The sequence below is a fragment of the Sinocyclocheilus rhinocerous genome, unplaced genomic scaffold (genome assembly GCF_001515625.1).
Source record: "Sinocyclocheilus rhinocerous isolate Xijiao unplaced genomic scaffold, SAMN03320098_v1.1 scaffold1302, whole genome shotgun sequence".
NCBI classification, from domain to species: Eukaryota; Metazoa; Chordata; class Actinopteri; order Cypriniformes; family Cyprinidae; genus Sinocyclocheilus; species Sinocyclocheilus rhinocerous.
In genome coordinates this window covers 87,751-101,245 of record NW_015623473.1, presented here as the reverse complement: position 1 = coordinate 101,245, position 13,495 = coordinate 87,751, and the positions used below count along the sequence as shown (strand labels likewise).

Genomic DNA, 13,495 nt, shown 5'->3' with positions numbered 1-13,495 from the left:
TATATATATATATATTGTTATAATATATACATATATGGTTAATTTCAAATTATTTTGATCTGGTGTAGCATATACACAACCAATCAAAAGTTTGGGATCAGTACGATTTTTTTCTAAATGTTTCCGAAAGAAGTCTCTTATGCTCATCATGGCTGTATTTATTTGATCAAAAATACAGCAGAAACAGTAATACTGTAAAATATTACTACATTTTAAAATAACTGTTTTCTATTTGAATATATTTAAAAAAAATTGTGCTCACTTTTGATCAATTTCATGCATTCTTGCTGAATAAAAGAATACATTTCTTAAAAAAAAATAATAATAATAATTTTAAAAAATCTTACAGACCCCAAACTTTTAAACGCATTGTATATATTGCATATTCAAATTCAATACAGCACATCTCAAAGTTTGAAAACTCAAAAGAAAGAGATGAATGACACCTCATGCCCTTTACAGAATAAACAGAAAAGATCCATGAAGAAAAGCCCAGAGGGTTAAAAGAAAACAAAGTGCATGCAAAGATTTAAAGACTTTTATTTCAAAAGAAAACTTTAGCAATACAGAAACAAAGCAAAAGAAAAGCAGACATTAATAAATAAGTGAAAATACAAGCATGTGCATGATGTTAGTAATTAGCAGGATGCAGGAGAGAAGAACAAGCACTTTCTCATGAAGTCAAAGAAAAACAAGGAAAAGAACAATCTTCAGTCTGTCAAAAAATGAATCTGCAATGATTAAATTTCAAGGACCTCCTCCCCAAATGTCCATGATGATACTGCAATGCCTCACATGGCAACTCATCTAACTGACCCCAATTTATAACTGAAAATATTTTCAGGAGTTTTGTTTGGGAAAATGAGCTGTTTGGGGACAAAAATGTAATCTATTGACAGATTTTTTTAATCACAAGCCTATTTTTCTCTTCTCCTCATAGGATAGCAATAGTACTTTAAAGCTAGATTTAAATCTCAGAACAGGAGGACATTAAAACCATTTCCTCCTTTTAGCCAAAGCATATGTTTGCATGTCCTTGTGCACAATAACTAACAATCAGAGGTCACCTGAGAGCCTGTGATGTGGATAGCGGTGATACCGGTGGGCTGCGGCCAGGGTCTCGGGTTCAGAGGCCCTGCGGGGAAGCGGTCTGTAGCGGGACACATGGTACGGTACAGGAACTGGGCATACCTGAGCAGGCGAGCGCTCCACAGCACGCAGAACCACCAGCTGGATGGTTCCTCTGAGGTTCCCTTCAGTCGACATGGAGTGCCGCAGGGTTTCCATGGCCTCATGGTTGGAGCGTCCGAGCAGCGATTCGCTATTAACCGCTATCAGCTGGTCATTGATACGCAAGCGACCGTCCTGCAAACCAGAGAAGACAGACACCAATGTTGAGAAATTATAGGAAGCAAACCTCTACAAAAAAAAAGCCTTTCTAACAAGTTTTAGCTAATAGCTACACTAAACCTCACCTTAAAGAGAAGCTAAATTCATTTTAAATATCTTACATTTTTATTAGTCTTATAATTAGCATTATTGCATCCCAAATAGTACTAGTTATAGACAGATTAATAGAATAAAAGCTCTAAAATTTTTACTGTAATACTAATAGACAGTGAGAGAGAGAACGAGAGAATGAATGCAGATATAGAATTTACCTAAAGATTCAGTGCAGCGTTTAAAAATAAGTACAAAAACTAAACTACAAACCATAGTACTAGTTACAGACACATTAATCAGATTAAAAGATCTTACATTTTTACTATAATAATGTACCATGTATCTTTTACCAATTAATTCAGTTAAAAAGTATATAATAATAAAAAAATAAAAAAATAAATAAAATTACAAATCACACTGGTAGTTAAACACATTAACAACATTAAAATATTTACATTTTTGCTATAATAAGGTATATAATTTACTAATAAATACAATGGTGTGTTTAATAATGTAGAAACTAAAAAAGTAATATAAAAACAAAAGAACACAAACACACTTTACTAAGTAAAAAAAAATACAAATAATTTCACAGTTCTAGCTAAAGCCAGATTAATCTGATTAAAAGCTCTTAAATTTTTATTTGTCTTATGATTTGTATTATTGCATCCCAAATAGTACTAGTTATAGACAGATTAATGGAATAAAATCTCTAAAATATTTACTGTAATACTAATAGACAGTGAGAGAGAGAACGAGAGAATGAATGTAGATATAGAATTTACCTAAAGATTCAGTGCCGTATTTAAAAAAACGAAACTACAAACCATAGTACAAGTTATAGATACATGAATCAGATTAAAAGATCTTACATTTTTACTATAATAATGGACGATGTCTTTTACCTATTAATTCAGTTTGCATTTAAAATTAAATATAAAAGTAAATAAATAAATAAACAAATAAATAAATACCAAGAAAACAAAACTACACAAAAAATATTTACATGTTTTCTATAATAAGATATATTATTTACTAATAAATACAATGGTGTATTTAAAATTAAATAAAAATGCAATACAAAAAAAAACTAAGTAAAAAAAAACAAATCATATCACAATTCTAGTTAAAGCCAGATTAATCTGATTAAAAGCTCTTACATTTTTATTAGTCTTATGATTTGCATTATTGCATCCCAAATAGTACTAGTTAAAGACAGATTAATGCAATAAAAACTCTATTTTACTGTAATACTAATAGACAGTGAGCGAGAGAACGAGAGAATGAATGTAGATATATAATTTACCTAAAGATTCAGTGCAGCGTTTAAACAAAAATAAACTACAAAACATAGTACTAGTTATAGATACACTAATCAGATTAAAAGATCTTACATTTTTACTGTAATTATGGATGATGTATCTTTTACCTATTAATTCAGTTTGCATTTAAAATTAAATATAAAAGTAAATAAATGAACAAATAAATCAATAAATAAATAAATACCAAGAAAACAAAACTACATAAAAAAAATATTAAAATATTTACGTTTACATGTTTTCGATAATAAGATATATTATTTACTAATAAATTCAACAGTGCATTTAAAATTGTAAAATTGTTCACAAAATTAAATAAAAATGGAATACAAAAAAAAAACTAAGTAAAAAACACAAATATTATCACAGTTCTAGTTAAAGGCAGATTAATCAGATAAAAAGCTCTTAAATTTGTATTATTTTATAAAACTATACTATAATATTAAAAGGTATAGAATTATATATATTCACAGCAGCATTTAAAATATTAAATATTGAAAAACTAAACTTAAAAATAAATACAAAATAAACAAATTAATTAAAACAAATAAAATAAGAATAATAAATAGGATCACAATTATGATTACAGCATTAAAGTTAAAGCTTTTAGTCTGTTTTGTGAATTAATTGTTCTTTTGAACTTATTTTCAATGAACCACCACTATTTTGGGGGGTAAATCTGTTATGACTAAATTACTGTCACACTGAAACATGTAGTTAAGTTAGGACCACCGCTACGTTTAGCTAGCTACTCCCAACACTAAAGCCCTATAGTGTGATTTAAAAACATTTATGCAGTGTAGCCCCACTGTTAAATGTTTAATGCATCCCACTATGAATTCAGACACAATTACGGATGCATATCATTAGCGTGAAAGGGTCGGGCTGGAATGAATTGGATTAAGGTTCACAGCTGTGGTTTCCTAAATAAAACTGAGCTGAGGAGGAACAAAAGAGATTAGCAGCTAAAAGCCACTGGAGCCGCTAAAGACTGCTGAGAGTCTGTGTCACGGCGGATGATCCTGACCCCTGGGCGAGGTCACTGACCGCAGACCACCGATACTGACCCGGGAGGGGGTCTCCGGCAGGACGGACACAAACACTTGCGCCCATCTATTGAGAAACTATACTCATGCATACATAAGCAGACAGTCTGGAAGCTCGCAACCTAAGACGGCCTTGTGAAAGACGCTACCTCATAAAGAGCTCTAAAGATAACCTACGACATGTTTTTCTTCATTACTTTGTATTACGATAATTTATTCCAGAAATTAGGATGGAGCTTTTTTTATATATTCATGCTCATTTGATCTCAATCTTGGAGTGTAAATGTTAGAGGAGCAGCAGAAAGTGTGAGAGAGAGAGTGAGTGTGATAAGGGTGAACGGCAGAAGTCAAATGAAGAGCTCAGCCTTTGAAAATGCCTATTTCTTTGAGCGTCTCTCTGATGGGGTCTGTGACGCAGCTCGCTCTCTGAGCCCACTCTCCACTGGAGTGCTGATAGGGGCCAGAGACGCAGCTCCACCTGTGAGCCCACTCTTGATTACAGTGCTGATAGGAGACAGTAGATGTGCTCTTATCTGCACACAGACACAACACCTGCTGCCTGACTGGATTGATTGCGGAGAGAAGAGGAGAGGAGTATTCATATTTCTATAGCGGCACTAGGTGAGGTTAACCTGTAATAACGGACACGGCATATCCCAAACCAAAATGATAAAGCTTAATAGGCTATGAAAAAGGCCACTTTTCATAAATCATCTTTTTTTTCAGTTTGGGGCCACTTTGGGTGAATCAAAATTACCATACTACAGTATATTCGTATGTTTGTATTATTGGTTCTCCAAATCATAGTAGTAGTTACAGACAGATTAATCTGACAATATTTGGATTTTAACTTCAACCGTCAACTATGCCTTATCAATGTACATTTTTGTATCTATGTCCAATATGTTATTGTAAATGTCTTATTCATATTATGTTAACCAATAAGCTTGAATTAGTTAATGCAATAGCTAACATAAAATAACATGAAAATGTTTTCCCAGTGGTGTTATCATTAACTAAAACTAATAAAACTTGTTGTTTTTGTAAAATAAAATAAAATAAAATAAAATAATTTAGTCACAACTAACCAAAATAAAACAAAGTTGTAAAACTTTGTTTTAATGTTTTAATGTTGTAAAATTTTACAACATTAATTTATTATCCTAATGTTAATTTTTACATATACGATTCTTTATGTATTTTTTAACAAACTGCATAAACATCGTGTTATGAACAATAGTATATTTATATATTTATAATGGTATATGTATTTAGTTATTAATTTTTAAAGGTAAAATAATGTATTATGAACAACAGTATATTTACATATAACAGTATATTATATTTATAATAGTGCATGTATGTTTTTATTTATAGACATTTTAAAGGTTTTTAGTAGTTTTCAGGCATAAATTACAACTGTATGCCATTGTGTAAAGAAATACACAGGATTGGAGCGACTTTCATGATTGGAGCTCTCAGATGAATGGACGTGGGGTGAATGGGCTGCTCTTTACCTTGTGTGCGGCACCGCCGTGGATGATGGACTTGATGAAGATGCCCAGGTCTTCCCCGGTCTCTCGGGACTTATTACCCTTCAGACTGACCCCTAGACCAGCTGAGCCGGAGTCACTCAAAGGAACTTCAAACATCAGCTGCTCTCGCCCGTCCTCCGAAAGCAGCAGACCTGATGGCTCTCCTTTCTGCAAATAACACACACACACACACTTAGGGCTGTATCTCAGTTGACTTTCAAAATCATGTGAATCTTAGCATTTATCCCAGTTCAACATCGTACCCCACTGCCTACAACTGCATTACTGCACATGTCATTTTTGCTTGCGTTTGCAAACTACGAGAAGAGTGGAAATTATTGTCAGTGGTAATCGACGGTATGTCACAGATGCTCGATAGAGTTTAACACTTATTGAACCTGGAACACTCCAATAAGATAATGGATGAAGTGATTTTCATCTAAATCTTGAGATGAATGAATATTAGCCTACCTTTAAGAGTTTAGGGCTCAGTCAGATTTTTTTATATTTTTGAAAGAAGTCGCTTATGCTCAGAAAGGCTGCATTTATGTGATCAAAAATACAGTAAAAACAGAAATACTATTACAATTTCAAATAACTGCTTTCTATATTAATACATTTAAAATGTAATGTATTCCTTTGATTCAAAGCTGAATTTTCAGCATCATTAATCCAGTCTTCAGTGTCACAGAAATCATTCTAATATACAGATTTGCTGCTCAAGAAACATTTCTTACTATTATTGATGTTGAAAACAGTTGCTTAATATTTTTGTGGAAACAGGTTAATTTTTTCAGGATTTGTTGATGAATAAAAACTTCAAAAGGACATTCAAAGAAAAAAAAAAAAAGAGAGATTTTAGAAATGGATCCCAGTTCAAATAAAGCCAGATGTACCGAGTGGATGAGGAAGGAATAATGATGGATGAATATATAAAGCAGGGTTAGGACAGAATTAATGCATGTCTAATGGAAAGGCAGGAAAACACGTTGGGGGTCATTTGATTTGAACGTGAAAGAGTGAGATCATGAGAACGTGCCAGTTCAAAAGGAAACATAATAAGCTTTTGTCAGAGATTCATTTAGGAGGATGGGGGTTGGGGAACGACATCGTTTTAGACTAATAACTCATTATTGAGCATACTTACGCACACACACTCACAACTACCCACACATTTCACTTCTCTCTTTGCTTGCTTTGGCTTCAAAATATCATATCAAAGAGACCAAGGGTGTCAGTGCCATGGTCTTTGACCTTTTCTCCACATCATTTCCTTCTTCTCGCCACTATCGCATCAATAAAACATGGCAAAATAGCCTAGAATAAAGTGCGATGGCTAAACGTGACCGACATCGTTCTGGAAACCACATTAAGCAACAGCATTAGCCTGTTGGTAAGCTCCTGTGGAAATGGGCCAGGAAGTAAAAGAAACAAAAATGACTTTGTAGGAACACAAAGTTGGGCAAAAAGCATTAAGCAAGAGCTAACGATGAAAAATAGGAGGGCCAATGGGGCAAAGCTTCAAGTAGTCCTTTTAGCCCATCCTCTTACTGATGATAATGTGTCGTACATGGCCTGAGGCGGACAACAAATCAGAGTTTTAGCACACAATAAAAGGCCTGTTTGTAAGTGAGGTCAAACTTTGGTCCCAGCGAGAATATCAGATTGTCTGAGATGCCGCTCTGGTGGTCCTATCAACACTCCAGGCCCAGACTTCACATGAAGACCTCCTGAGGGCAAATACACACTCACATGCTCTCACAGACACAATATGATAGACTGTTTTAACTAAAGTACATGAGTAAAAGCTGGCAAAAAAGGTCAGTGGCACTGGAATGTAAAAAAAGAATCCGCGTCAGGAATACGTGGAGAAAGATAAACAGCTTTGACTTGACAGATAAAAACAGGCCTATGGGCAATGCAAATAAAAACATATTTGGGCGCTTGCAACTATTTTAATATTAGTATTAGTAATTATCATTCATATTAACTGCAATTATTATTATTATTATTATTAATCATTATTAATATCAAAACATTATACTTAAAGGAACACTCCACTATTTTTGAAAATAGGCTCATTTTCCAACTCCCCTAGAGTTAAACAGTTGAGTTTTACCGTTTTCGAATCCATTCAGCCGATCTCCGGGTCTGGCGGTAGCACTTTTAGCTGCAGCTTAGCATAGATCATTGAATCTGATTAGACCGTTAGCATCTCGCTCAAAAAAGACCAAAGAGTTTCTATATTTTTCCTATTTAAAACTGGACTCTTCTGTAGTTACATCGTGTACTAAGACCGACGGAAAATGAAAAGTTGCGATTTTCTAGGCCGATATGGAAATATATGAAATATAGAGTATATATGCAACTACACAAACTTAGTGCCGGTCAAGTTGGAAGTTACCTAACTGGGGACTATTTTTAGGCGCTGCGTAATATCATTGCGCCTGCTGCACCCATGGTACGGCAGCACAAACTGTTTAACTCTAGGGGAGTTGGAAAATGAGCCTATTTTCGACCCGGAGATCGGCTGAATGGATTCGAAAACGGTAAAACTTAACCGAAATGAGCCTATTTTCAAAAATAGTGGAGTGTTCCTTTAATATTAATAGGTTATATATTATAGAAATAGCAATTAACAACTGTATTAATAACAATTAACGTCAATATTAAATAATATTAATATCACTTATTAATATCATTGTCAATTGAAAAGTATTAATAAATTAGTATTAACTGATAATATTATTAAGTAATAATATTAATAGGATATTACATATTACACTAATAGGAATTATTTCAGTATAAAGAGCATTTAATATTGATCAATTGATAATATTAATAATTTTTTAATTAATATTAATACTACTTAATATGCACTAACTATAATGTTATACATAATTAATATTAACAGTAACTAACATTACTATTATTTCTTATTTTTCTTCAAATAATAATAATAATAATAATAATATCAAAATGAATACCTAATAGGAGTAAACATTATTAAAATCAATGCTAATAATTAATATGAATATAGGATAAAATATATTATACTACTGGGACATATTAACATTAGAGATAATTAACTAATAATATTAACATTAATAAATGTTATCAATATTAATATTACTAATTAATAATGACATTATATAAAAATTACATAGGGAAGCCTGTTTCTGTCACTGTCAAAAAAAAAAGGTTATTGCAACTTTTTATCTTACATTAGATTTTTTCTAAGAATCTCATGATGTAAACTCACAATTCCGAGTTCCGAGGTACAATTCTGAGGGGGAAAAAAATACAATTGCGAGTTTATATCTTAATTCTGACTTTATAACCCACAATTACATATTATAAAGTCAGAATTGTGAGATGTAAATTCGCAACTGGGTGGAAAAAATTCAGAATAATCAGTCGCAATTACCTTTTTTTATTTTATTTAGTGGTGGAAACAAGCTTCCATACAGGCAAAACTGATACTTCAATGAAACATAACATTGTTATCCGGGAAGCCTTTTTCTGTCATTTTAAAAAAAAAAAGGTTATTGCAACTTTTTATCTTACATTAGATTTTTTCTAAGAATCTCATGATGTAAACTCACAATTCCGAGTTCCGAGGTACAATTCTGAGGGGGAAAAAAATACTATTTTCTTTCAATTGCGAGTTTATATCTTAATTCTGACTTTATAACCCACAATTACGTATTATAAAGTCAGAATTGTGAGATGTAAATTCGCAACTGGGTGGAAAAAATTCAGAATAAGCAGTCGCAATTACCTTTTTTAATTTTATTTAGTGGTGGAAACAAGCTTCCATACAGGCAAAACTGATACTTCAATGAAACATAACATTGTTATCCTGATCATTTTCCATTTTATAATAGTTGAGCAACAAATACCCTCTTCCTCTTCTTCTGGAAGCAGTCCTATAATACCCTACCAAATTCACAAAGAAAAAAGCTGCAACACAAAACCCAAACTTTGATCAATTTACCGCACTAATCGAGAAAATGTAATGTGATTCACACAGCATTTTGAGAGGAAGTCTTTGTGTCATTTACACAAAAATAATGCATGGGAAATGTGTTTTGATGCCCCTGGCTAGAAGTCAATGCACCTTAACCCAGATACTGAACTAAATTAGTATTGATGTCAGAAGGCCGTTTGCTATTACATGAAAGCATCTACAGTTTTTATATTACGCACAGTTTTTTTTAAAAAGAAGTGGCCGTGACCCAAATAACAAATATAATTAAATGGGTCATGACAAAGCAGAACACATCCTGTGTGTAGGAAGAGGAATTATTATTAAGACCATCTCAAGGACATCTAAATGCTCCACCAGCCCTGTGACCGACCTCTCTTCCTGTGAGTACAACTGTGTGCAATGTGCTGTCTGACCCCTCCATCCTCACAGAAAACCTGTCTGAATCAAACACCAAACTCTACAGACCCTTCAGAGTCCACATTATGATCGTAAATTGGTTACAAAAATACATATTCCGCTTTTACAGCAAACTTCCTGTGAGAATATCACATTACAGTGGTGATATTAGATAGACTAAAGAGTGGACTTTAGATCATTTATCTTAAATATAAGTGTACCTTGTCAAGTGAAACACCACAAAAATCACTAAATATAGACCATTTATTATTATATTAAAGACATTTTTGCTGTGCACGCTGGAAAGATCTAAAAGCATGTCTAGTGGGCACAAAAAAGAAAAATCTTACATTACAATTTAATTTGATGTTTGGTTGATTTATTGCTACTGGCTATCAGATATAATTAATATGTTGCTGCAGACATTAATTCCACCTACTGCATTCATTTACCCTCACAGTACATGACAAATTGATGCCAAATCCAGTCAGCTTATCTTTAATGCAATGGCGATATTTAGACATTTACAGTTTGCCAAAGCAATCTCATTAATATACATTTACACGACAAGCCCACAGATTCTTGCATTTGTCTGATAATTGAAAACTCATTTCTACACAACAATTCAAAAGAAAAATATGCGAATCCACCAGAAGTTTATGAAATACTTATATCTATTTAAAAATAAATGTATATATTCCAATGTCTATTTTTTATTTATTAATTGTTAATTAAGTAGTAATGATATTAATAACATTTATTTTTTTATAAATAAATAAAAGTGTCACTTAATATTAACTGCTACTAATACTAAAACCAATAATACTATTAGTATTATATGTTACAGCCTATTAAAATGAATTATTAACGTCATTATTAATCATGTTTATTCATATTTATCATTAGTACTGACATTAATAATACATATTAATAATAATATTGGTTAACATTAATTAATACTTATCAACAGATACAGCAATAAAGTGGTATTAGCATTAATTACATTTCTTAATATTACCTTTTAATATTGATATTGATAGCTATTAATACAAATAGGCATTCCTATTCGTATAATTAGTACACATTTACATCTATATTTCAATAATTATTTTATTATCTCATTGTTCGCCTCATTGGCTAATAATCTAGTAACACTAAATAATAATCATAATAATCAATCATAATAATAATAAAATTTGCCATGTTTTTTGGGCATGTGCCACGGTTTTCTTTCAAGTACTTCAAGTGGCCGATCAATTATCTAGACCAGCTTGAACCAGTTAAGGACCATCCTGTGCCAGTTAGAAACCAGCTAAACACCGTAAGATGGTTTTAGCTGGATTTTCCAGCAGGGCCGGACGTTTCGGCGACACCAACTTTCGCACATCCAGGATGTCCCGTCACCGTGACCAGATCCCAAAGGGCTTCAGTCAGAAAAACAAGACTTTAACTCTGTCAACGATCTCTAAACACGAATCACGCAGACTGATCCATCACACAGAAGGACACCATGTAGCTGCTAACAGGATGGACATTTATGGTGCAAGCTAGCAAGCTAGTTTCCTGTCCAAAGGTCTGTTGGATTCTAGCAGACTCTTATAAAAGATGCTTTATTTTTGCTAATGGCTGATCATTAGCCAAATCTGCTCTTTGGGAATTAAGATGGTATATTTTGTGCTGACAGTGGGTGGTAAAAGAAACTGACGAATACTGTATGAAGGTGGGTGTTTATGGAGAGTATTTCAGGTTTTGATACATTCATTGGTTGGAATGAAATATAAATACACACACACACACACTCACACTCATATCCTCTAAAAAGGCAGATGGTGAAATCTACTCAACACTGTCATTATATCTTTTCATACTCTTCCATTCTCTAAAAAATATTTCTCCCGAGTGTGTCATTTTTCCTTTTGCCTGCCGTCGCATTTCTGCCGTAATTTCTAAGCAGTGGCACAGCTAACCCACTTTGAATTTGAATAGGGTGGAAAAATGGAGGAGGTTTTTCTCTGTGAATAGATACTGCAGTGCAGCTCTTTATGACGTTTTTTTGTCCCTAACGAGAATTAATGGTCCAATAATAGTCAGTGTCAATGACATACAGCTGCTCTTCTTGAACAGATCTGGGACAGCAAAGATTTAACAAAGTACAAAGCAGCTAAATCCATAAATACACCCCAAATTTAACCATGCACAAGTTTTAATTATGCAATGTAACACACAATGTAATAAAAATAATTAAATGATAATAATTAATATATTACCAAAATGAAATATATTATTACTTGTATTTCTTTTTCAAATTCAATATATATTATAAAATAAAAAACAATAAAATAACAATGATAATATTATATATAAGGCTCTAGGGAATTTGATTAATAGAGAAGTTCTGGCCTGATATGTACAATCTTACCCATCAAAAACCTCATTGAGGAAGTAACGCATGGGAGAAATGACTGTTTGTAACAATGATTATGAATTGTTTGGCAGCCCTCACATAACACAGGCACGTACACATGTGTGTAGGTGACCCGTCTAAACCCAAGGCCTTTGATGAGCAGACACTACAGTGCAAATGAACTGAGGATAGACAGAGACACAATGAAGGGATGTGGTCTTTCTTCCTGTGATGAGGGATCCAGGGGTGCCACAATAGCAGTTTTACTCATTGTTTGGATTCTAATGAGGGTCTGATGTTTAGAAGAAAAATAGAGATGCTTTGAAAGGGGTCAGCGATCAACACGCACCGCGTGTAACATCTGGGAGAGGAGATGGACCAGCGTTGGCCCGAGGCTTCCTGTTAAACCGCCGTGTCGTGTGCACAACTTCCTGTCACACGCTGATTCGACACTTTCAATGTTAAGGAGGGCACTGCTGGGGTTCTGTAAGGTTATCTGAATAGCCATAAAAGTGCTAGAATGTATGTCTACAGTATGAGACTTTTTGGCCCATTTCATTATCCGTTGGCTTAAAAAAAAAAAAAAAGTCTAAATGATTGGAAAAGGAGTAGTTTGAGGTACTATTAATTTTTAAAACACAAATAGTATATGACAAGTTACAAATAATTATAAATAAATAAATATTTACATCCATATATATTAGATTATAGATATATTAGGGCTGTCAGTCGATTAAAACTTTTAATCTAATTAATGACATGATGTTTCGATTAATTATTCTAATTAATCGCAAAATAAATTTGACTGTGAAATAACCCACAAAAGATTATTTAAAGATATTTTTGTGTTAAATGAGAAAGTATCAAGTAGAGATTACAATAAACAATATGAGGGACGGGAGAGTAAATGATTAAATTTTGAGTTAACTATCCCTTAAATGTTTTTATTATTATTATTATTATTATTAAATTATACTCTAAATAAGAAACTAAATCTGCCAGCAGGTGGCGGTAAATGTAATTCATTCGATTCGTTCAAACGGCTGATTCATTCAGGAATTAAGTAAATGGGTTGTTTATGAATGGGCCTTTGAATCATTGATTCACACGATTCGTTCAAAACGTGGATTCATTCAGAAACTAAACACAGCTGTGCTGCTCGGAGACGCACAACAATTCTGCTATGGCTTTAAATGTAATATATTCTTTGCAAAATTGAGCAAAACCACATAATATTGTGTTTAAAATATAACACAATATCAACTTCTTATTTACTGAACTGTTGTATAAAATCACATTTAAACTTGTGATATTCGGGACAAAATCAGCACTCTTGTAATAGCCTACTGCTCTCCCTGCTC

The 13,495-nt window shown here is 32.9% G+C and overlaps 1 protein-coding gene across 1 annotated transcript in view; it reads right to left on the bottom strand.

Moving 5' to 3' along the window:
- Positions 1–13,495, bottom strand: part of LOC107749732 (partitioning defective 3 homolog B-like) — a 146,354-nt gene that overhangs the window by 74,382 nt on the left and 58,477 nt on the right. The window contains exons 9-10 of the mRNA XM_016564915.1: positions 5,326–5,511; positions 1,192–1,365 (exon numbers count right to left, since the gene is read on the bottom strand). Coding sequence (XP_016420401.1) covers positions 1,192–1,365; positions 5,326–5,511 — 360 coding nt within the window. The remainder of the gene's footprint in view (positions 1–1,191; positions 1,366–5,325; positions 5,512–13,495) is intronic.